The sequence below is a fragment of the Thamnophis sirtalis genome, unplaced genomic scaffold (assembly GCF_051295495.1).
Source record: "Thamnophis sirtalis isolate CommonGarterSnake01/CBP01778 unplaced genomic scaffold, rThaSir2_p1.2 scaffold_6, whole genome shotgun sequence".
NCBI classification, from domain to species: Eukaryota; Metazoa; Chordata; class Lepidosauria; order Squamata; family Natricidae; genus Thamnophis; species Thamnophis sirtalis.
Window position 1 is genome coordinate 106,109,671 of NW_028261386.1, and position 24,268 is coordinate 106,133,938.

The 24,268-nt window shown below is 42.4% G+C and overlaps 1 protein-coding gene across 2 annotated transcripts in view; it reads right to left on the reverse strand.

Moving 5' to 3' along the window:
- Positions 1 to 7,853, reverse strand: part of ARMC2 (armadillo repeat containing 2) — a 40,551-nt gene extending 32,698 nt beyond the window's left edge. Inside the window, exons 1-4 of one of the 2 annotated variants that reach the window (XM_014058220.2) lie at positions 7,788 to 7,853; positions 7,148 to 7,285; positions 2,239 to 2,460; positions 903 to 975 (exon numbers count right to left, since the gene is read on the reverse strand). In XM_014058220.2, the coding sequence (XP_013913695.2) occupies positions 903 to 975; positions 2,239 to 2,460; positions 7,148 to 7,170 (318 nt within the window). In that variant the 5' untranslated portion in view covers positions 7,171 to 7,285; positions 7,788 to 7,853. Of the gene's footprint in view, positions 1 to 902; positions 976 to 2,238; positions 2,461 to 7,147; positions 7,286 to 7,440; positions 7,755 to 7,787 lie in introns of those variants that run through there. The other variant, XM_014058219.2, reaches the window with a different exon arrangement.
- Positions 7,854 to 24,268: the final 16,415 nt, after the last annotated feature.

Consider the following 24,268-nt stretch of genomic DNA (forward strand, 5'->3'; position numbering starts at 1 on the left):
TGCCTAGAACAGCTGATTGGCGGTATTCCAGGAGGCCGATCCAATCGCCAATCAGCTGCTCGGCAGCAAAGGCTCCAGCATTCTCCGCCAGCGGCAGCAGCTCAGCTAAGTTGACCGGTGGTGGAAGCAACGGAGCGGAGACATTGACGAGCCACGTGCTGGGGCTGCGATAATATGCTGAAGCTAACCAAGCTGTTTGCTGCAAGGACGCTAGCCAGACGAATACTGGATGGATGCTGGGAGGCAGAGGCAGATTTTTTTTCTTATTTTCTTCCTCTAAAGCTAATGTGCATCTTATGGTCTGGTGCATCGTATAATGTGAAAAATACAGAATTTAGTCCTTCTGATCTGGAAGTATCTTCTTGCCCCTTGAATCATATAATTAACAAAAGGTGCAGATGCTCTTTGAATCAAAGGAGTAGAGCTCAGGGTTTTTTTTCTCCTGAACAAGAGCATTCTTTAGCCTAATCACCATCATCACTGGGGAAGCCAATGGTCACAGAAAAAATATGCTACATCTTTTATAGTGAGTGATAGCTAAGGGCTGTATTCTGGCCTAGATGTGAACTATCTGGTTGCTATAGGCTAATTGTGGAATATATTTTTCTCTTCTCAAATTGCAAATTCGCTCTCCTGTTCTGAACCTACAGTTTATTGCCTGGTAACAACAGTAAAGATGGCAACTTTTCAAACTTCTTTGCCCCTCCTGTGACCTGAGTACCTTCCCCTTGATGCATACCCCCAGCCAGGTCACAATCTTGAGCAGATGACAAACTCCCCAGTGGACTATGGCAGTAGGTTTAAGCATCACGTTACATAATCCCTACAAATTACAGGTTTTCTTAATGTCAAGATTTAATTGAGCATAGAGTATACAAGCATTGCCAAAAATAAATACGCACATGGTCCAGTGGGCTGAGGCGTGCACAAGAGACAGGCCTTGACTCAACTGACTCAAAGCTTGAAGAGTGGAGACTAGAATGAAAAACAAATCATAATAATCAATGTGTAAGCAGCTGTTTGTGTGCTTTTCACCACAAGATTTCCTTCTGTGTGTCACTAATGCAGTGAAAATATTTTTACTGCCAAGTTGCTTAATTTACCTCAAACTCCTTTCTTGGAATAACATGTAAAGGATAAAAATGCTTTGTTATAAAGAAAAACAAAAATGTTCGTTTTATCTCATAGATTCCTAGCTGGTAAATTCAGTGGAAGAATTAACACTGTTATTGTTTTGGTCCCTTCTATGTGGGGTGATGAATAATTACAGTGGTTAGCCATTCAGTGACAAAGCTTCTCCTATATAAGCAACTGTTTCTGGAATCACAAAACCAATAGAAAAAAGACGAGTTTTAGCCAGTATATTGCAACAGCTTTGCTTCCTACATACAAACCTAGTAATGGTTTTGGATTGGAATTTTCATTTTAGAAGTGAGTAAATATTTCTAGAGGATCTATGTTGTAATAAGATATGGACAACTGAATAGCTGTTGTTTTTTAAATTGAGAATTATGAGAAATATTGTCATGCCCCCATCGGAGCCTGAATCTGCAGGGGAAGATGAACTGGAACAGGAGCCGACAGACGGGGCAGCTCTGTTGGCTTTGGAGAAAACTGGAGAAGGACAGAGCCAGTCCAGGCAAGGTTTTCATGATTAGAAAGCCTTGTAGACAGGGGGGAGGAGACACAGAGCTCAGGTAATGAGCAAGGACCACCCCCTCCTGATCCTAGAGCATGAAGAGAAGAAAGCAGGCTAGAACAACGCAGACTGAGCTGGCTATGAGGGAGGAGAGTGCCCTGCCCCCCTTCACAAGGCACACCTGGGGACTAAGATGTAAGGAGATGCCAGTGGGAGGGGCATTTATTGGGAATCTGTGGAACCTCATGTGCACTTGCTGACGCCTGAAGATTACTGTGCTCTGTCTTGCTTGCCCAGTTTGCCTGCTTCACTGAACTTCTTGCTCTGGTTACTGTTTTGCTACTGGACTTCTGACCTTAGTTACAGCTTTGCTCACCTTGCTTATTGGACTACTCATAGCCAGAGGCGTGTGACAGCATTGCTCCGGGCTTGTAGTAAACATGGGGACATTTGGGGGCAAAGTTGGAGCAATAAAGGGGAATTAGACCTGTTTTCTGGCTGTACTGCTTTCATGCCACACTCTTAGTCATCACAAATATTCAAGTAAGTTTCAAGCCTATGTTCGGTATGAACGTATCCCCCCCCCTTTTTTTTCATACCTAAAAGCAGAAGGTGGTCTATTTTCAGGTGTTCTTGAAGAGGTGGAACCAAAAAGTTTCCTTCGTTCATCTCTTGGTGTAAATGGCCTTTGAGTTCTTAACGTCCTTAGTGCACTTCGTGCTTCATTTATTATCTCAGCACTAGTCTTCTGGACAGGTAATATAGGTTTATAGAATGCTTCTGAATAGTCTACATTATTGTTCTTTGAAGACTGCATATTGCTGCACAGAAAAATATTAAAGACAGGATTATTTCCTATGTACGTTTTTAGAGTTCAGATTACACAGTAATGTACATCTAATCCTAGTAGTTCCCAATATACTGGACATTAGTCCATGCTGCTTAGCCATCTGTCTGCACTGCAGATTAGCATAATCAGTCTAGTCTATACATAAGCAAAAACCATACTATGACAGGATTCTCAATACAGTACGCTGATATACATACATTTATGATATATAAATTCCAACTCTAATGAATATCCTTCAGCAAGAAATCAACAAATACACATAAGACATATATACAGTAATAAACATAGTCATTTCTGATAAATTTGAAGAATGTAGATCTTATAAAATAAAATTGGACCCTGGCAGGATTACAGCTGAATATCAAGCCAGTCAGCCTATTAGTTAACTAGAGTCCTAAGCTATTCAAAGCTTTAAAGCTTAAGACCAACACTTAGAATTAAGTCTGGAAAACAACAAACAAATGGAATCAGTGAAGATTCCATATTGGAATAAAACTCCATACTGGAATAAAAACATCGTAATATTATTTGTTAATTAACAAGCATAATTGCTGCATTTTGCAACAACCTATGGAATTTTGTTCCAATCTCTGGAACCTATTCAATAGTAGAGCTATTTTAAATAGTCTAAATATGATCTAATCGAAATATGGAAAACCAGATCAGATTCCTAGATTCCCCGCTAATGCTAATCACAGTGTTAAGAATTTTTAAGGTCTCATTTAAATATCTTTATGTTGCCTAACTTTACCTCGTTTCTGAAAAATTGTGGGCTTTCATTTTCTTTCTCTCATATTAATGCTTTATGTGAAACACTTCTTGATTTTTTTTTTGCTGTTCTGCACTTATCAGTGGAAGAACTGGCCCAAGCAGGACAGAGTTAATAAGATAGAAACACAATAGAATGCCTTAGAACAGTGTTTCTCAACCTTGGTGACTTTAAGTCCTATGGACTTCAACTCCCAGAATCCCCCAGCCAGCATAGTAAGAAATAATGACTGCACATCTAAAGTTTGATGAAAGTCTTACAAGTAGCAAAGCAGCGTGTCATCTTAAGTCTTCTAAATATTCAATACCCCAAAAATAAATGTTATAGATCACTTAGACCTACAGTACCAAAGGTCCAATCAAAACAGCATATCCACTCTCTTACCATGTTATTAAAGAAAGTTTATAGACCATCTGAACTGTTCAGAGTTAAGAGTTTTTGAACCTGCTTAAAGAACAGCAATTGTTCCAGCTAACAAAGCTTCTTCTGATACTGGAGCTACAATTATTCTTGCCCTACTTAATGACAAAAAACCCACGCAGAAGTATAAGCACAGAAAATCTTTTTACAAAGATGAAAGATACACAAAAGCCACTCATTGAAAGCGTCTCTGTTACATGCTCTCACAGCCAAACATGGTAATTCTCCAAGTTGAAAGAAAACTACACTGATATCCCTTTATAAAAGCACTTAAACACCTATTAGTTTATACTTTAGTCAGTGATGCAATAATGACATTTTAGCAGGATTTGAACGATAAAGACAAAAAACTAGTTTCAAAAGATAGAAGGCAACACTATTGCTGATTAGTATTTAAATATTAGTCAAGAAAAATACTAATATCATTTTAGAAGAATAATCAATTTAAAAAATAACTACGTTCCCTTTCACTATATATAAACGAAACTTGTTTTAATGCATTTATAATTTTAAAAAAGCACACCAAATCAGTTACTTTCTGTGTTAGTCAGCAATCCATTTAGAATATTTAATTTGTTACTTGCAAGGCATAAAAAGACACACCAATTTCAGTGTAATTTATGCAGTGCTCGTTTCCAAATTATTTCTTTTCAAGCCCAGAGAGCAGAAATATATATTTCATCACAGAGAAGGTGGCTTGTTTTACATATCTGTACTTAATTAAACCCAAACCTCTGAAGCTAAATGTGTGTGAACTGGTTCCACTGGAATGCATTAAGTAAAAAGGAAATATTAAAATCTAGTTGTAATAGTATATCCATGCCTGTGTTTACTTGCAAATGAATTTATGAAAAATCTTATTCTACAGTTTTTGTAGGTGATTCAAGTAACTTTCCTAGTATCAATCAGATCATCCTTGCTGTTCCTTTCCTTCTTTATAGTTCCACCCACACAACTATTCCATTTACTTTTATTTTGTCCAGTTTGTCTGTTTTTAGCTTCTGAATTAATTATTTTGCACCTTATTTAAGCAACCACTTAAATAATGAATAAGAAACACAGAATAAAAGCAAGCTGCCCTGGAAAAACTTAATTTTTCCAGCTGTACTTAGTAGTCAGAAACCCAAGAGGGCTTTAGTTGAGAATTGTAAATAGTAATTCTTCAATCATCAGAGAAGACTATTTTTTACTCTCAATAAATTTTTAGAGGCAGCTTGTAAATTGGCATCAAAAACAAAATATATTTTATTTAAACAGAATTCTGACCAGATCTTATTAGGCGTTTGGTGTCCCTAAAGAATATCTAGCTAGAAAAATAGAAAACAGTTTAACTCTGATTTGTTTAATTTGTATCACAGTGACTAAAACTGGATATAGTATTCCAACTATGGGTTTCCCAAAGCAGTATAAATCTGTATACTGCAGCATACTGCTGGTTCATATTTAAGTGGTTGGATTCCTAGATCCCTCTCACAGTTACTGCTGTTATGCCAGGTACTACCTAAATACTTGTGCATTTAGCTTTTCTTGCCCAATGTAAAACCTTACTTTTCTGACCACTGAGTTGCATTTTGTTGTATATGGCCCAGTATTCAAGTTTGTCAAGATCCTTCTGGATCTTCAGCCCATCTTCTAAAGTTATATTGTATTCCTGTATGGTTTTCACTATCATGAATGTTAACACAAAATATAGAAAGAATAAAATGGAGAAGTCGCTATAGGCTATTTAGTCCAATCCCATGCTCACATTAACTAAGTCATCCCTAATTGCTGACCATATAATCTCCATTTAAATATCATCAGTGATCTGTCTAACAGAGATTAAAACACTCCTGGCCTAGGTCTAAATATTTCCCTTGTGTACAGTTCAAAATTACTGTATAAGATTCCTAGTAAGCAAAGATATATAAAGTGTTAATTTCCTCATCACAAAAAGAATTCAGCAGATGTAGACATTTCTATGTTTAGGTAGAAATATGTGGTGCCAACAGTAAAGAAACCCTTGAGTCAAGCTAACTATAGGATGCTTAAATAGCGTTTCATTGCCAACAGTTACAGAAGAATTCCTTTCTTTGCAAAGTTTTTCAAATTTCCAAGTCTGGCTTATAACCCCCAAATTCTGTGATGGTTTCATTTAAACACTACCAGCCTTGTTGAATTTTCAAACTCAGATAAGCCAAGCAAGTGGTGAAATTTATTTCTTGGCCATAACCATTTTTTCTGTAACGCAAGAATTACAGAAACAAAAAGAGAGATAACATTTTCCCTGTTCCCATCCTCTCTAATCTGTTTTTTGTTTCTTTTTTTTAATATAATTTTTGTTAATATTCTATTAATTACATTTCCTAGTGCTTAATAAACATTGTGTTGTCTGGGTATTTAATTTGCTTAACAATACAGGTTCTATTCTTAATCTCCACCCCTTTTTTCCAACCACTGGTAATAGTCTCTTTGGTAATAGTCTCTGTTTGCATGGAAAGTTAAACTCCATGGCCTTAAATCAACACAGTTTATAGAGTAAAGAACAAAATCATTCTGAGAGGAGACTTATGTTCATACCTTTTATCTTGTGATAGTTGAAGGAGGATTTGAAAATTCATGACACACATCACCTAAATTCTTATCCTTCCTTGCAAGAAATTTAATGTAAGGTCAGCACCAAAAGGTTAGCAGCCCTTCTATTCTCCCCAGTTCAATTTTCCCCTCTTCCCTCAACTGATATTTACAAGCAAACATATGCTTGTTGTACTGTTTTTAGAGTTTTGTGGGTGTGGGAGAAGGTTATATGATGTTATGGTGTACTATTTTAATCAAAAGACATAATGTAGACTATTTGGTTTGACTCTGGCTTCTATGCTTTATAATTCATACTTTGTGATTTAGGAAGATGGCAAACACTCAGATCCTAGGGTAGTTCCCCATCTTACACCTTCAGAATCTGCAAACATCTGAACAATAGCCATGGGAACTGAGGATTCTGATTCTCCGCACATCTGGAAGACACTATGATGCATATGGAGACATCAGATTGCGTAAGACAAGTGTGATTAAAAGAATCAATGAGATTCAGCTCTCCTACCCTCATGGTTTTAAATCAATTTTCTATTTAAGTCTCTTTCTTACATATATATTCCTCTCAGTCTATTAAATTCTTAATCCCTGAAGAAACTGTCCTATATTTACTTCCTAAACAGCGGGGGACTTTAATGAAGTTTTGATAAGGAAATATCATAGTTCATCAGATGGGCTCAGAATTATTCCAAAATTACTCTATACTGAGAGGTGTTTCCACAATGTATTAGCCCATGGTTAACTAAGTCAAAATTTACTCCGTTTTCTAGACTGGTACAAGACAGTGAACTACAGCATAAACCACCTCACCAGCTGATCATGCAAGATGCTAGACTAAAATGTGGCTGGCTAGGTGTGTTTCTGCACATTATGTGAGCATTGTTATTATCATACTAACCTGGCAACGTATCTGTTGTACATACTGCATCAACTTCTGATATAAGAAAGCACATTCGCCGTTTGCTTTGTTGCAAACTCGCTATTAGCTACTACTGGCAAGCATTACGATGAAATGCAAGTTGATTCCAGCATTTGTCTACAAGAGAAGAAAGGTGAAATAAGTAGGGACCTTCGTAGGAAAGCTACGTTTCCGAGGCTGCCCCTTCAATTACGTATTTAATGTTCATTATCTCCTAAGACTCGGTGGATCCTGGTAGCCGATGGTTACTGTATACAATCACTGAATCTCACCAACAGCAGTCATGCCCATCAAAGTTTCACAGGCGAGAAGGGTGCGAAGAGGCACCTGCCATAGTAGATCGGCCAGATTCCTAACGCGCGCTGGCCATGGCAAGGCAAACACAACTTATGCCCGCGCACGCTCAACCCACGCGCGGGAAACCGAACGCAATTCGCCAGGCTTCCGCGCGGCAAGTTCCCGGCGACCCGTTACCCTAGCAACCGTACACGCACGGCCCTTCCTTCAGTACAAGCCTTCCCTTGATTCTTCGCTGCTTAGCTTAAAGCTATCGCAAAAAAAAAGCTTTTGACCGAGAAAAAAAAGCTTTTGACCGAGAAACGAGAGGTTGTCACCGTACAAAAATCAGAGTTGCTTTTCTTCTCCCGCCGTAGCCGGTGTAGCATGAAAATTGCCCTTTTTAAAATTAAATACTGCGCAAACTCAGAAAAACTGAGCATGCCCAATAGCGTCGATTGACGCCTTTGCCCTTCGCCTATTGGCAACTAGCGAGCCAAGACTGAGCATGCTCAGTGGCATTAAATGAAGTCTATTGTGCCCGTAATTTGTCTTCTTTTTCTTTTGTGGTACGCCCCCAAATAAAGGCGAGTAATAGATATTCAGAAGATGAACAGTACTGAATATTCCTTATATAACTCTTAACGTTATTTTTGCAGCACTATCTGGTTTCTATAATTGTTTCCCCCCCATAAAGATTTCTCTCTTTTAATTGCCATGACATAACTGCAATAATAGAATATTGTAGCCAGTATTACACCACCGAACCTCAGCAAATTAATTTGTCCCAAATATGAATTACGTAGCTTTCCCTTTTAATTTTAATCACATATAAAGCCTGACTGGTTCATGCTAATCTACTAGCTTGCAAAATAATTCAGTTGCCTGTGTGCGCATTTAATGAAATTGCTTTATCCTAAAACAAGTTTATTGGCTTGTAAATAAACATTTACATTAGGATTGTTCTCCCCCCCCCGCCAAAAATAGCAGAATTTAAAATTGATACATATTATTAAGTCCATTTTTATACATCAGCCCATTAGTATTTCCTATCAGACATCAGTTATACAATATTAATATTGAAAACCAACATTTAGATGCAAGTTACATAGGCTGGATTCAGGTTTATTCATCTACCTAGACAACAAACACACTAAAATCAGCAAGTTATAAGTTATTCATGACCAACTTATCTCACTGGATTTCACTAGTCAACACTAAGCATTAAAAACTGGAATCAAGCCAAGCCTAATGTCACAAAGTGAACATTATTTTCTTGCCTTTTTAATAACTTCTCATATATATTCATCCATGTGTCTTCTCAATTAAAGAGATACCACAAAGGAAATGAAAAACCATCTGCGATAAACTCTTTTTCCCCCTTAGTGTTCCATTTTGAAGCACTTTTTGGATTAGGAACCAAAAGGATTTTTTTTTTCTAAAAGTCATTTTAAACATCGAATGGACAATTCATTATATTCTCTGGCATCCTCCCCAGAATTATTCCCTTACTTATGAGGTGGCACAGACAAAACCTCTGGGTCTAATGCCATGATGCTGCCAAAATAATGAACATGAACCTTTTCCTTGTGATTATAATAATGTAACATTTAATTGAGCCACTTTTGTGTAAGAGTCACCAAGCTTTCTTGGCTCTTTCTCTAACCTCTTTCATAGGCATATTATTTCTCTTTTCTTCATTCTCTAAACTGTCAAACTCAAGAGTTAATTTTAACTTTTGGGCTTAGCTTTCCTTTATAATTTTCTCACTTAGCAGTTGCAGTTCCTTACTGTTTAATTAAAAGGAAGTTCCAATCCTTTCCACCCCTCATCTACACATAAATAGGTGAGAATCCTGATGGCTTCATGGACACATCTACATAGTTTTCCTGGCAATGATACAGAACTGATTTTTCATTGTTTTCTTTCAGGATATTTGATCCTTCATGTATTTTAAAGCCAAGTTGTATAGAATTTTGTACACAAAAACAGTACTTCATAATCAGAAACTGATTACAGTTCAATATTCTCAAGTCTGTGTATAAAAATCAAACAATGGAAATGAGAACTTTGGAAACTAATCCACAAGAATTTCACTAAGGATTTTCACCCTACTTAGCAACGGCATGTGTTTCTTTAACCCTAACACTGTGCAATGAGCAAAGGAAATAACCATCAAACACAAGTAGTCCTTACTTAACAGTAACTAGGAACCAGAATTTCCATCATTAACTGAGTGAGTGGTAAAGCATGATGTTACATAACCACATTGCTCAATGATAACAATCCTGGCATTCTCTGTTCCATCATTAAGCAAGGATTATGTATTGTTAAACAAGACCCAGGAGGCTCACAAGGAGGCCAGTAGGCAGGTAAATGACTGCTGCCAGATGGGGAAGAGTACATGGGGGGGGGGCTGGTGAGGCATGGCGCAAGTACAGCTTGGCCAGCGATGGCTGCTGGTGGGTGGGTGAAGGTCCGAGGGCTACTGGAACTTTGAGGACCAGCCATAAGTATCACTCATTCAGAGGCACTGTAACTTTAAATGGTCACTGAAGGATTATCTATAGGTTCTATGTTGCAGGACAGGTATTCTTCATTAATTAGACTGGACATTCCAATCCACTGATAAGTTAAAAAAACATAATGTGAACTCACTGCTGTTGTGAACACATAAATGTCCAGCAGTTGCCATTATTGAGGATTGCGTAGGTCATTAAGCTTTTGACTTCCTTCTGACTTCCCCATTGACTTTGCTTGTCAGAAGCTGGTAAAGAAAGTAGTGAATCACAAGCTCATGATTATGGGATACTGAGAGGTTGTAAATAGAAGGATTAGTGGTACCTACAGCTTGTTCAGTATCATCATAAATTCAAGAGCCGAGGTGGCGCAGTGGATAGGGTGCAGTACTGCAGGCCACTTCAGCTGACTGTTATCTGCAGTTCAGCGGTTCTAATCTCACCGGCTCAAGGTTGACTCAGCCTTCCATCCTTCCGAGGTGGGTGAAATGAGGACCCAAACTGTGGGGGCGATATGCTGACTCTGTAAACCGCTTAGAGAGGGCTGAAAGCCCTATGAAGCGGTATATAAGTCTAACTGCTAAATGGTTCCTGCATAGCTGATTGTTAAACAAGAACCACCTGCAGTGGTTACTACTGTAGTTTGAACTAGATTTAAGTTTCTAGGCTATTTTCAAAAGCAGCCCCATTCATCTAATAATATAGTAATGGGAATGGGAATTACAGTCACCAGTGATGTATGGTCCAGGACCAGGTAAACCTAAAATTGTTTCACCAATACAAGCTCCCCTGGTCACAGCCACTTCCAGTGTTTTTGTGGTAATTAAACATGTAGGAGAGTCCCCAAGGTGCAAATCTGCTCCTTGAGGGTGACCTCATTTGTAATAATCACTGGGGATTTGTCTGAGCCAAAATGTTTCTGTAATTCAGCCTTGCTAACACAAAAGTTTAGCTTGTTTCTATCCATCTAGACCAGGCTGGAGAATTTTGGGATTTGAAGTCCACAAATCTTAAAGATGCCAATTTTGGAGATCGTGGATTTAAACCTTCACAGCCTCCAAGCTTGAGTTTAGGACTTCCACAGCATTTTCAGCTTGGCCTGAGGTGAATCTGGCGATCATCAGCATATTGCTGTGACCTCACCCAAAACTAACTTCTCTTAGCAGCTTCATAAACGGCAGGAAGGACAGGGACATGCCCCGTAGCACCCCATGATACAGTATATATTTAATGCTGAATGCACAATGTTTTCTGCAAAAGCTTCACTACTTTCTTTGCTCCAGCAGTTTAAATTACAGGTAGGGAAGCCTTTTATCTTTTCTATTATTAAGCCTTTTCTATTATTAATATTAAGTCACCACACTATTCACTGTCAGAGTAAGCAACATTATGCAGAGCACAGAAAAAGAATAGGCAGTAATAAGCTTAAAGAAATGGAAGGCAGATGATAAAAGGGCATTTAGCTACATTAAAACCTCAATTTTACAGACCAACTGTGGGGAAGGGACCTCCATAAAAACAGAATGCCTGTTAAATCCAAATTGTCATAATTAACATATTTTGATCATTTGCATCAATTTACATCATTTGCATGAATACTTAATTGACATAATTTACATCATTTGTGTTGATTTGATTTATATCATTTGCAAAATTTCAAACTTATACAAGTGATGCAAACTGATGCAAATTATGTAATGATGAAAATTAAATCAGGATTGAGCCCTCATTTGTGGGATTGCTCTGTGCTCTCACCCCTCCTGCTTAAAATAACCTCAGAACCTGAGTTCTGTCAACTCAGAATCTGGTACTTGATCCTGTGCAACCTGAGCAACCCACATGTTTCTGTGTCTGGAAGTTGAGAGAGTCTGGGACAGTCTCCCAGTCTTCAGTTCAATCCTGACAAAACCAGATAAGGGCCTTTTTCTCCCTATTCTTGGGAACTGTCGGTCTTAATTGTGGATGGGATCACCCTTCCCCATTTGAGATTAGTGCTCACTCTATGGGCTTTCTTGAACCTGCAGTTCCTGCTTAAAGAGGAACTACCTCTTTAACTACATAACTACCAAGTGGTAGTTATGGCCAAGAAAGGCTTTGTAGAGATTCATTTTATGCACCCATTATTCACATTCCTAGATTGAAAGATCTAGGAGACATGTTGCCTGGCAGGGGCAGTGTTGTCCGTTCCTCTTCTGGATTTCTGGCTTGCATATGCACACGATGATCAGCTGGCCTTTATGCATGCAGCAGTGCTAGAAACTGGAAGAGCTGGTCTTCCATTTTCCAGCATGAGCATGTGCGCTGGCCAGCTGATTGTTGTGCGCACATGTGCACCAGCAACCAGAAGTCTAGCTGGCTGGCGCGCATGCACCTTCCAGAAACAGGAAGTGCACTTTCTGGCACGTGCATGCCCACTGGGCAGCTCCTCTTCTGGGTCGCATCCCAGATGAGCACACATGCGAAGCATGCACACACACACTCCCTTTACGGCATTTGGTGCCAAAAAGGTTCACCATCACTGTCCTAGGTGGATTATTGCAACATGAAATCAAGGTTACATGGGGTTGATCTGGGAAGACCACTCAGAAGCTGCAGCTGCTCCAGAATGTGTAGGTAGTAGGGCATGATTCAGTTCGCTCACGTTCACTGCTCCATGAGCTGAACTTGTTGCCAGTTGGTTTTCAGGTGGAATTCAAGGTTTTGGTTACCAACTATGAAGCCCTTCATGGCACAAGGCCTGACTTTTTGAGGGACCACCTGTATCTCCAATAGTTTCAGCCTATCCTGTACAATCAGGCAGACTGAGTATATGCCAGTCCCCCCCATTGTTATCTAGAGAGACTCAAGGAAATAGTTATTCTCTCTCATGGTGCCTGCTCTCTGGAACAGCATTCCTACACTACATTCCTGATTTGTATGCTCTCTCTTTCTCTCACGATGTTCAAGTAATCTTAAAAAGTCAATGTTTCCTAAAGCCTTGGATTAGGATCCGTGCCCAGACCCTGTAGGATTTTGGTTTAATTGTGGGTCTATTTCTTTTTTCAGACTCTTGTGATTTATGTTTCTATGATACCACGGTTTCACTGTTTTCAATAAATTGCAAATTGTTCAGGGTCTTGTGCAGTTGGACAGCCTCTTAAATAGATAAATCAGGTGGTCCTCAATTTATAAGCCCAAAATTTATGTTAAGTGAGATATTTGTTAAGTGAGTTTTGCCTCATTTTACAACCTTTCTTCTCACAGATGTTAAGTGAAATGCTGCAGTTCATAAGTTAGTAACCTGATTATTAAGTGAATCTGGCTTCCCCGTTGACTTTGCTTGTCAGAACGTTGTAAAAGGTGATCACATGACCCCAGGACCCTGCAACGGTCATAAATATGGTATGAACAAGTTGCCAAGCATCTGAAATCTGATCATGACTATGAGGATGGTTCAAAGGTCCTATTGGTGAAAGACAGTCATAGGTCTCTTTTTTCAGTGCCATAACTTTGAATGGTCACTAAACGAACTGTTGTAAATCGAGAATTTCCTGAATATTTTCATGACAAACTACAGGAAATAATATTGTGGAATAGCTATAAAATAATGTAAAAACTGAGACTTGGTTTTTTGTCACTAGTGATTTTTAGCAACCTGAAATTTTTTTGGCTGTGCTAATTTTATGGCTTGTTCACAATTTACACTCCCTATTTTTATCCTACGCCCATAATAGAAATAGCCTCTTCCTACATTTTTGTGTTGCACATGGCCATGTTGCATAAATTTCACCGCACAATCCACTTTTCTTCTAAGGAAGTGCGTTTATGTGAACAGACTATAGCCTGGATAATCACTGATATATTCCTCCACCCGGATTACATAGAAAAAAGAAGGTAACTGCATCATAGGGGGAGGGGAGGAAAAGACATGCAATAGATGTAAAATACGTGTGATACATGCAGTTTACTGATGAAACACAGATGGAACTCAGCCATAGCCTTCTGTGAAGACAACAGTCATATAAGATAGTGATAAAAGGCTACCTGATATGAATTTTAGCCACCCTCCTGTCCTAGTTAGTTCCAGTTCAAAAATTGTCAGTGAAAAGACATTTCCTTCCAAAATAAACAGCAGGGATAGAATGCAAACACACTAAACCTGAAGCCATAATAAGGAAAAAGTTAAATTTACTTATCTGGTTCAGTTTTTTGGTTGGAAACGTGTAAGTATTTCACATGCTGTTTGGCCCTGAGATTTATGCTGAATGACCTATTTATGCTGATTTTTTTTAAAAAGTCAAGAACTGGTTAGATCAGGGGTAGTCAACCTTTTTATACCTACCGCCCACTTTTGTATCTCTGTTAGTAGTAAAATTTTCTAACCGCCCACCGGTTCCACAGTAATGGTGATTTATAAAGTAGGGAAGTAACTTTACTTTATAAAATTTATAAAGCAGAGTTACAGCAAACCCCTACCGCCCACCATGAAAGCTGGAATGCCCACTAGTGGGCGGTAGGGACCAGGTTGACTACCACTGGATTAGATAGACACCTCTATTTCTAGAACTTTTTCTCTTACTTACTAAAATACAAAATTAGTCTTAATTAGATAATAGTCAGTCAGTACAGTGGATTTGAATCTAACCCTTATGTAATATTTGTGGTGTGATTGTACATATTAAGAGAATGAGCCCTCTAAACAAGATCTTCTGGGTACCACCAATTTAGAGGTAGAGCATACCGTATTTTTCAGAGTATAAGGCGCACCGAGACTTTGAAGTGGCAAATTTAAAAAAAAAAGTTTTTGCACTTTGCAGACCTCCTAAAAATGGCCCATTTTTGCAAAAAAAAAATTCCTTTAGGAGGGCTGTAGAGTGTTCCTGGGGGCTGGGGGGCAAAAAGGCCCTTTTTCGCTCATTTTTGTTCTCCCCAGCACCCAGGTTCACTTTGGAGGCCTCCTAAAGGCTATGTATGACCATTTTTGCAAAGTGGGCAGGGTTTTGGGAGGCCAAAAATGCTGTACTCAGTGTATAAGATGCACCCAGATTTTCAGCCTCTTTTTTGAGGGAAAAAGGTGTATCTTATACTCCGAAAAATATGGTACATCACCAGCAAGGATGACCTTAATTTAAGGTGACCAGACGTCCCGCTTTTGGCGGGACACCCCCGCTTTTTAATGCATTTTCCCGCGTCCCGCACGCTTTTTTAAAAAGCACGCTTTTTTTGGCGCTCGCAGCTCCCGCCCATCAGCTGCTAGCTTGCTGGGCTGGCTCATCGTTCTGTTCTATCTGCTACCTACAAATTTAAGCCAGCCCAGCCTGCCGCTCAGTGATTTAATTGGCCAGGAGTCCAGCCAATCAGTGAGCTGGCTGGGATGGAAAATTTTCCATCCCAACCAGCTCACTGATTGGCTGGACTCCTTACCCTGAGGACTCCTGCGTGAGTCTCCATTTTCCTTTCGTCTTTTGGGGTTGCAGCTGCGCTTGTTGGTGAGTAATCTAATCTAATTCTAATGAATCTAATCAGAGAATTTTCCGCTGGCCGCGGCAGGAGGAGAGGGTGGGGGCAGCAGCAGCCACCCGCAGAGAACTTCCTCTCACTTCCGGGGCTCCCGCCGCCCGGCAGAAGCCACTGAAGCGCGTGGAAGTTCTGTGCGGGCGGCTGCCGCTGCCCCCACGCTCTCGTTCGTGCAGAGAATTAGCCTCGGCTGCTGAAGGGATCGGGCCCCCACTTTAACTTTCTCCTCCTCCTCCTCCCCTTCCGCCCTCAGCAAGAGAAACGGCAGCCGGGCTTCCGCCACGCCCCCGCACCGCCGCTATTTCTTCTTCCCCGGCCTTCCCAGTTAGCTTGCTTGAAGCTCCGAGGAGGCGGGAGGAGGGTCGCAGGAGTGGAAGTGGGGGGAGGTCTCCCTCCTCTTCCCCTTCTGCCATGAGCAGCAGCAACGGCAGCTGAGCTGGGAAAGGGGCGTTTTAGCAGACTGTGGGAGCCCTGTCAAAGCGCACCTTTCCCGCGTCGGCGGCTGTAGGGACCGCCCCGCTGCTTTCTCTTCCTCCTCCTCCTCTTCCCCTTCTGCCATGAGCAGCAGCAACGGCAGCCGAGCCGGGAAATGGGCGCTTTGGCAGGGCTGTGGGAGCCCTGTCAAAGCGCACCTTTCCCGCGTCGGCGGCTGTAGGGACCGCCCCGCTGCTTTCTCTTCCTCCTCCTCCTCCTCCCCTTCTGCCATGAGCAGCAGCAACGGCAGCCGAGCCGGGAAATGGGCGCTTTGGCAGGGCTGTGGGAGCCCTGTCAAAGCGCACCTTTCCCGCGTCGGCGGCTGTAGGGACCGCCCCGCTGCTTTCTCTTCCTCCTCCTCCTCCTCCCCTTCTGCCATGAGCAGCAGCAACGGCAGCCGAGCCGGGAAATGGGCGCTTTGGCAGGGCTGTGGGAGCCCTGTCAAAGCGCACCTTTTCCGCGTCGGCGGCTGTAGGGACCGCCCCGCTGCTTTCTCTTCCTCCTCCTCCTCTTCCCCTTCTGCCATGAGCAGCAGCAACGGCAGCCGAGCCGGGAAATGGGCGCTTTGGCAGGGCTGTGGGAGCCCTGTCAAAGCGCACCTTTCCCGCGTCGGCGGCTGTAGGGACCGCCCCGCTGCTTTCTCTTCCTCCTCCTCCTCCTCCCCTTCTGCCATGAGCAGCAGCAACGGCAGCCGAGCCGGGAAATGGGCGCTTTGGCAGGGCTGTGGGAGCCCTGTCAAAGCGCACCTTTCCCGCGTCGGCGGCTGTAGGGACCGCCCCGCTGCTTTCTCTTCCTCCTCCTCCTCCTCCCCTTCTGCCATGAGCAGCAGCAACGGCAGCCGAGCCGGGAAATGGGCGCTTTGGCAGGGCTGTGGGAGCCCTGTCAAAGCGCACCTTTTCCGCGTCGGCGGCTGTAGGGACCGCCCCGCTGCTTTCTCTTCCTCCTCCTCCTCTTCCCCTTCTGCCATGAGCAGCAGCAACGGCAGCCGAGCCGGGAAATGGGCGCTTTGGCAGGGCTGTGGGAGCCCTGTCAAAGCGCACCTTTCCCGCGTCGGCGGCTGTAGGGACCGCCCCGCTGCTTTCTCTTCCTCCTCCTCCTCCTCCCCTTCTGCCATGAGCAGCAGCAACGGCAGCCGAGCCGGGAAATGGGCGCTTTGGCAGGGCTGTGGGAGCCCTGTCAAAGCGCACCTTTCCCGCGTCGGCGGCTGTAGGGACCGCCCCGCTGCTTTCTCTTCCTCCTCCTCCTCTTCCCCTTCTGCCATGAGCAGCAGCAACGGCAGCCGAGCCGGGAAATGGGCGCTTTGGCAGGGCTGTGGGAGCCCTGTCAAAGCGCACCTTTCCCGCGTCGGCGGCTGTAGGGACCGCCCCGCTGCTTTCTCTTCCTCCTCCTCCTCCTCCCCTTCTGCCATGAGCAGCAGCAACGGCAGCCGAGCCGGGAAATGGGCGCTTTGGCAGGGCTGTGGGAGCCCTGTCAAAGCGCACCTTTCCCGCGTCGGCGGCTGTAGGGACCGCCCCGCTGCTTTCTCTTCCTCCTCCTCCTCTTCCCCTTCTGCCATGAGCAGCAGCAACGGCAGCCGAGCCGGGAAATGGGCGCTTTGGCAGGGCTGTGGGAGCCCTGTCAAAGCGCACCTTTCCCGCGTCGGCGGCTGTAGGGACCGCCCCGCTGCTTTCTCTTCCTCCTCCTCCTCTTCCCCTTCTGCCATGAGCAGCAGCAACGGCAGCCGAGCCGGGAAATGGGCGCTTTGGCAGGGCTGTGGGAGCCCTGTCAAAGCGCACCTTTCCCGCGTCGGCGGCTGTAGGGACCGCCCCGCTGCTTTCTCTTCCTCCTCCTCCTCCTCCCCTTCTGCCATGAGCAGCAGCAACGGCAGCCGAGCCGGGAAATGGGCGCTTTTGAAGGGCTTCCGCCGCGCCCCCAAGGACCGCTGACCTCGCGCCTCCGTTTCTTCTTCTTTCCCAGCCTTCCCAGTTAGCTTGCTTGAAGCTCCGAGGAGGCGGGAGGAGGGTCGCAGGAGTGGAAGTGGGGGGAGGTCTTCCCAGCCGGGAAGAGCTGAGAGGCTGCCGGCCCCTTTTGCAGGAAAGTTAACTTTTCTTGGTGAAATCCTGCCCCCCCCCCCCCGCGTGGGTGAGTGGTAGGCTGTCCTCTTCCCGCAAGCAAGCCGCCCGGAGTTACCTGTGTGTGAGGTGGGCTGCCCTATGCATTTGCGTGTGTGCGCTGGAAAGAGAGTGAAAAAGAGAGGGAGAAATAATTATATTAATTAGATAGATCAGTCTTTCTCCACCTTGGAGACTTGAAAGTGTGTGGACTTCAACTCCCAGAAAGGGAGTTGGGAGAAAGGGAGAAAGGAGGAGAGAATGAAAGGATGATGGAAAGAAGAAAGAGGTAAGGAGAGGAGGATGGAAAAGAGAGAAAGAGGAGGAGAGAGGGTAGAAAGGGGAAGAGGAAGAGCAGGAGTAGGAGAAAGGTAAGGGAAGAAGGAAGGGAAAGGAGAGCAGGAAGGAAGAAAGTAGAGAAGGGAGGAAGGGAGAAAAGAAAGGGAAAATAAGGTGGTGTTATAACAGGAGGAAGGGATGGTAAACAAAGCAACCCAAACTGTATATTATAACCTATTAAATGAAATAATAAATGTATAAGAATGATAAATGTTAAAACACTTGTAACCAAATGACATGCTATATGTGATGATGGGTTTTTTTCTTTTTGTTTTGTTTTTATTGTTGTGGGTATGTGTCGTCTATGTAACAAAAAAAAAATAAAAAAAGTTGATAGGCAAGAGGAAGGAGGAAGGAAGGAAAAAAGAAAAAGAGGGAGAGAGGAAAGAAGAAAAGATGGAACTAGAAAGCAAAGAAGGGAGGGAGGGAGGAAAGGGTAAGACAGGGAAAGAGTAGAAAGACAGAGAAGGTGAAGGTAGATAGGCAGAAGGAAGGAAGAAGGAAGAAATAGGAAAGGAGGGAAGAAGGAAGGAACAGAAGCGAAGAAATGGAAAGAGCAGAAAGACAGAGAAGGTAGATAGGCAAAAGAAATGAAGCTGAAAGAATGGAAGGAGGAAGGAAGAGAAAAAAAGAGGAAGGGAGTGAGTGAGGAAAGAAGAGAGGATGGAAGGAGAAAGGAAGGAAGAGAGGGAAAGAGCAGAAGACAGATAAGGTGAAGGTAGATCAGCAAGAGGAATGAAGGAAGAAGTGAGGAGTCTCGAGGAGGGGGAAAACATTTAGTGACCAAAGTTACAATGGCATTGAAAAAAGTGACTGATGACCATTTTTCACACTTAGCGACCATTTTCACACTTAGCGACCGTTGTGGCATCCTCATGGTTACGCGATCAAAATGTTGATGTTTGGCAACAGATTCGTATTTCTGATGATAGTTTGAAATGGTGACAGTATAAATTATTGCTGGTGTAATACTTAACAATGGTTTTTAAGGATTTCTTTTATTTATAGAATACCTTTTTTATTATTTTGGGGGGATTTTTACTTTTAAATTGTTTATAAAATGTATTTACTACAAGAAATGTTCCTTTTTGCAAATGTGATCTTTGCAAATCTTTGTGATGCAATATGTTCAGACCAGGTTTATGTGTCTCAAAGTGGCTGCTATTCTATGGGCAGGCCAGGTTGGTGCAAGGCAGCTTTGCCAGATTTGGTGTGTTTCACCCTCATTGAATTTTATATCGTATAAAGAATGGAAGGAGGAAGGAAGAGAAAAAAGGAGGAAGGGAGTGAGTGAGGAAAGAAGAGGATGGAAGGAGGGAGGAAGGAAGGAAGAGAGGGAAAGAGCAGAAGACAGATAAGGTGAAGGTAGATCAGCAAGAGGAATGAAGGAAGAAGTGAGGAGTCTCGAGGAGGGGGAAAACATTTAGTGACCAAAGTTACAATGGCATTGAAAAAAGTGACTGATGACCATTTTTCACACTTAGCGACCGTTGCGACCATTTTTCACACTTAGCGACCGTTGCGACCATTTTTCACACTTAGCGACCGTTGCAGCATCCTCATGGTCACGTGATCAAAATTTTGTTTGGCAACAGATTCGTATTTATGCTGGTTTCAGTGTCCTGGGGTGACCTTTTGACAAAAAAAAATTTTTTTTAATCAAGCCCCCCCCCCCCCCCCCCCCCCCCGGTAAAGGGTGTCCCTCTTTTCCAATCTGAAAATCTGGTCACCTTACCTTAATTGGCTCCAGAAATCTGAATGGCTTCTGCTTGGCAGAAATGTAGCGATTATTCAGAATTCCAGAGCCCGGATACAGTAGCTCTATATATGAGCCGTGGTGGCGCAGTGGTTAGAGTGCAGTACTACAGCCACTTCAGCTGACTGTTAGCTGCAGTTCAGCGGTTCAAATCTCACTGGCTCAAGGTTGACTCAGCCTTCCATCCTTCCGAGGTGGGTAAAATGAGGACCCAGACTGTGGGGGCAATATGCTGACTCTGTAAACCGCTTAGAGAGGGCTGAAAGCCCTATGAAGCGGTATATGTCTAACTGCTATTGCTATTGCTATCAGTTCAATCCACTAAGACTGTAATTCTCCATGTGAAATTAAACATTTCATTGGTTAAAAGCTAAGGGCCTGGCATACTGGAAATGGTCTCATTCCACAATTTTCAGCAGTCCCAAGTGGAAAGAAAAACCTTACAGTAATTTTCGATGTGTATAGAATATAATATAGAATAGAATATATATTTATTATGGTCATAGACCAGCAGCACACATCAGTTTTTACAATATATTAAAAAAATAGTACTGACATTAATAGTGGATAATAGCATCCTTGTTATTTTTGATGTGAAATTTTAAGGAGATAAGAGGAAGAAGAACATCAGGAATAAGCTAAGAAATGAAGATGAAGAAAGAAGCTTGATTTCAAAAGCTTGATTGATTGCTAAGAACCAAATTGCTGAAATGGCAATAGTAAAGGCAATCTCCCCCAAACTGTGCTCTTGAGATGTGTGCTACGCTATGACTTCCATTTTAGGAAATGGCCCCTTTGTGCTTGTTCAAAGAAAATAAATACAGTTGGAAAAAAAACCCAAACCAGCCCTGCCATATGTCAAGTGATGTCGATCAGGTTTGCTTATTGTTGCATGGGTTCGCCACACCAATTCAGCTTTGACTAATTTTGAAAAGGAGGCCATTTTAGTACTCGGATGGTAGACCACCAGAAAATTCCAGGGCTGTTGACTATACTTGAAAGCTGAGACAGGAGGATGGCAGGAGGAGAATCCAGAACAAAAGACCACAGCATTGTCATCACAAATCCTGGAAATGCCCCTATGGAAGTCTCTCTTGCTGCCGATCTTTTTCATCTCCTGCAAAGATGTGAAAGTTGTTTCAAAAAGAGATTGGGAGAAGATAAACCCATCCCCAACCTATTCACAATGATCTACATCAGGCTCCTGTTGAAGGCAAGCAGGAAATAACAGTGTTCAATAGAAGAGAATATTGGTAGCTCAGGCTTGAAATGAGGAGTCCTTGGCGCTCTCTGAACTTGGTGGCTTTCTTGTAGACGTTTCATTACCAAACTAGGTAACTTCATCAGAGCTCATGATGTTACGAGATGTTACTTAATTTGGCAAGGAAATGTCTGCAAGAAAACCACCAAGCTCAGAGAGCACCAAGGACCCCACAAGTATCAGCTAATCATCACAAAGGCAAAAATCTACAGGAAGGGGAATATTTGTAAACAAGTATCAGCAGCAGATGCCTTTTCCTCTGCAGCATGCAACATGACACATTAAACTAAGCTAATATCGCATGAGAAAATGTTCATAATAAACATAAGAATCAGATTCTGTGCCCCCAGATGTTCTTTCTGACATCTTAAATGACAGCTTCCTTTTATTATTGTTAGATTTGCTTGCTGAGGTTGATCAAGCTATAATCCAAGCCTGCCAAAGGGCACCCAAAGGGACATTTATCTCCTGGTGTTCTTCAATTGTGCAAGCTACCACAAGTTCAAACTGGAGCCCTAATTAGATGCCATTTAAAAACAGTTACAATAAAAGCATTTTCGTGACTGCACACTCTTTGTCTTATGACATAGTTGTAAAGTAGAAGTGCCATTGCTACTACAATATAGCAGTGAAAGAAGCAAAATTTTAAAGTATGCACATTATGCCTCTACAGTTTGAATCATTTCTAAAAATGGTATGTTCTTTGATGGAAAAGTAACTCAAATGCCATATTTCATTTAAAATGAAAAACTGGTGTCTAGTATTTTTCTAACTAAATGCTAAAAACCCAATTTCTAAATGCAGATTAATTTGCAAACAATAAAAATAGTTTTTAATGCTGAAGTCAAAAGTGCATCTCAATTTTTTTAAAAATTCTTGCCTGTTATGCCACTTTTTAACCAAACCAAATGTATATGGTGCTAGTTCAAGATTATTCAGAGATTATTATTTGATTTATGTTTTTGTCTTGAAAACAGGTGAAGAAATAAAGCCATAAAAATACTTAAAAACAATTAAATACCCTGATTCCCTGAAAATAAGACTTCCCCAGATAATAAACCCAATTGGGCTGTTGAACGCATGCAACTAAAATAAGCCCTCCCCTGAAAATAAGACCTCCCTAAAAATATTGCAATACAGCAGCAGCCATGAGGTGATCACAATTGCCACCTCCTGCACCTCAAAAATAATAAGACCTTCCCAAAAATAAGGCAAAGCACTTATTTCAGAGGTCAAAAGAAAATAAGATCCTGTCTTATTTTAAGGGAAACACAGTAGTACAAAATTAATACATATGGCGTCAAGTAAAACTGTTATTATGGTGGTTAATACAACCAGGAAACAGGGCCCTTAACCCACTCAGGGCCCAGGCTTGGATACAGAAGGCCAACAGGATCAGGGTCACTCTGATATCTGAAGGGAGTATATTCTAGAGTAGAGTCTCCAACCCCAGGGCCGTGGCCTGTTTGGAACCAGGCCGCACAAGCAGCAGGCACTCACGCTCACACATGCAGTTCCACTTGCATGAGAGGCAGGCACTTGCATGCAAAGCTCCACTTGTGTGAATGGTGGCTGCTTACACATGAAGCTCCATTTGTATGAGGAACTGCAATGAAGCTGCACGTGCTTGTGCACGCACCTGTCACTCACATAGAATCATTCCCCTTCCCCCACAGATATTCTTTGTCTGACAAAACAGGGTCCCGACCTGCCTGAACAAATTGAACGGTTAGGAATAACTAGGAAAAGACGGTCCCTTAGGTAACCTGCCCACCCCCCCAGCCATGAAAGGACTTTAAAAATGATTACAGCACCTTCAATTGTACCAGGGGTGGGTTCCTGCCCGTATTACTACTGATTTGACGCGCAAAAAATTCTGGGCATGTGCATGTCCTGCGCTCTGCATGCATGCATATTTGCACCTTAAAATGTCTGTGCATGTGCACATTAGAAAAGGAGGGGAAATTACATTTTTTCCAATGAAGATTGTTCTGCGCATGTGCAGAACAGAAAATCAAGATGGCGGCACCAAGCATAGAACCGGTTTGGGTGCGTGTCCAGATGAATTACTACCTACTTGGCCGAACTGGGCCAAGCCGGGCCAAACTAATAGGAACCCATCTCTGAATTGCACCCAGAAACACATTCTCAACCAATGCATTTCACAAAGCAGTGGTGTTACATGTATTGAATTCTCAGCATCTTTTACTTCCTTGTAGCCATATTCTACACCAGCTGAAGCTTCCAAATAGTCAAGGGTAGCCCCACATAGAGCACATTGCAGTAGTTTAGATAAAAAGTAACAAGAGCATGATTTGCCATGTTCACCCCAACCTTTTGGGCACCAGGGACCCAGTCCCTTGGAGAGAGATTTTTCCATGGACTGGAGAAAGTGTTGTTTCATGTGCTGTCTGCATCTCACAGATGACACTTTGCTTGACCCCATTTCTGGTATGCCGGAGCCCGATACTGGTCCACAGACTGGAGGTTGGGGACCCCTGTTCCCCAAAATCTTTGTGGCCTGTTTTATATATATTATAAACTATTAGCTAATTAATTATTAGCAGCCCCAAGAGTTGCTTTGTAAGCAGGAAATAAATACATGAAAACTCATATATTTTGCAAATACATATTTGGATCCTAAATGGTTAAACTGCAAGGACTTTTCCAGGCAGTTATCAAGAGTCAACAGTGACTTGAAGGCACCAAAATATGCCAATATATAATACAAGACATCTGGAGTGCTAAGTTACGCACTGCAAGGCAGGCAGAAGAAAAGAGCAACACTCTCTCCCATGCATACCCATGCCCTGCTTTGTCATTTTTCAACACTCTAGTCAGCATCTTACCAGGGTTTTTCTGGGCATGTTTGTTAGAACACCAGTAAAT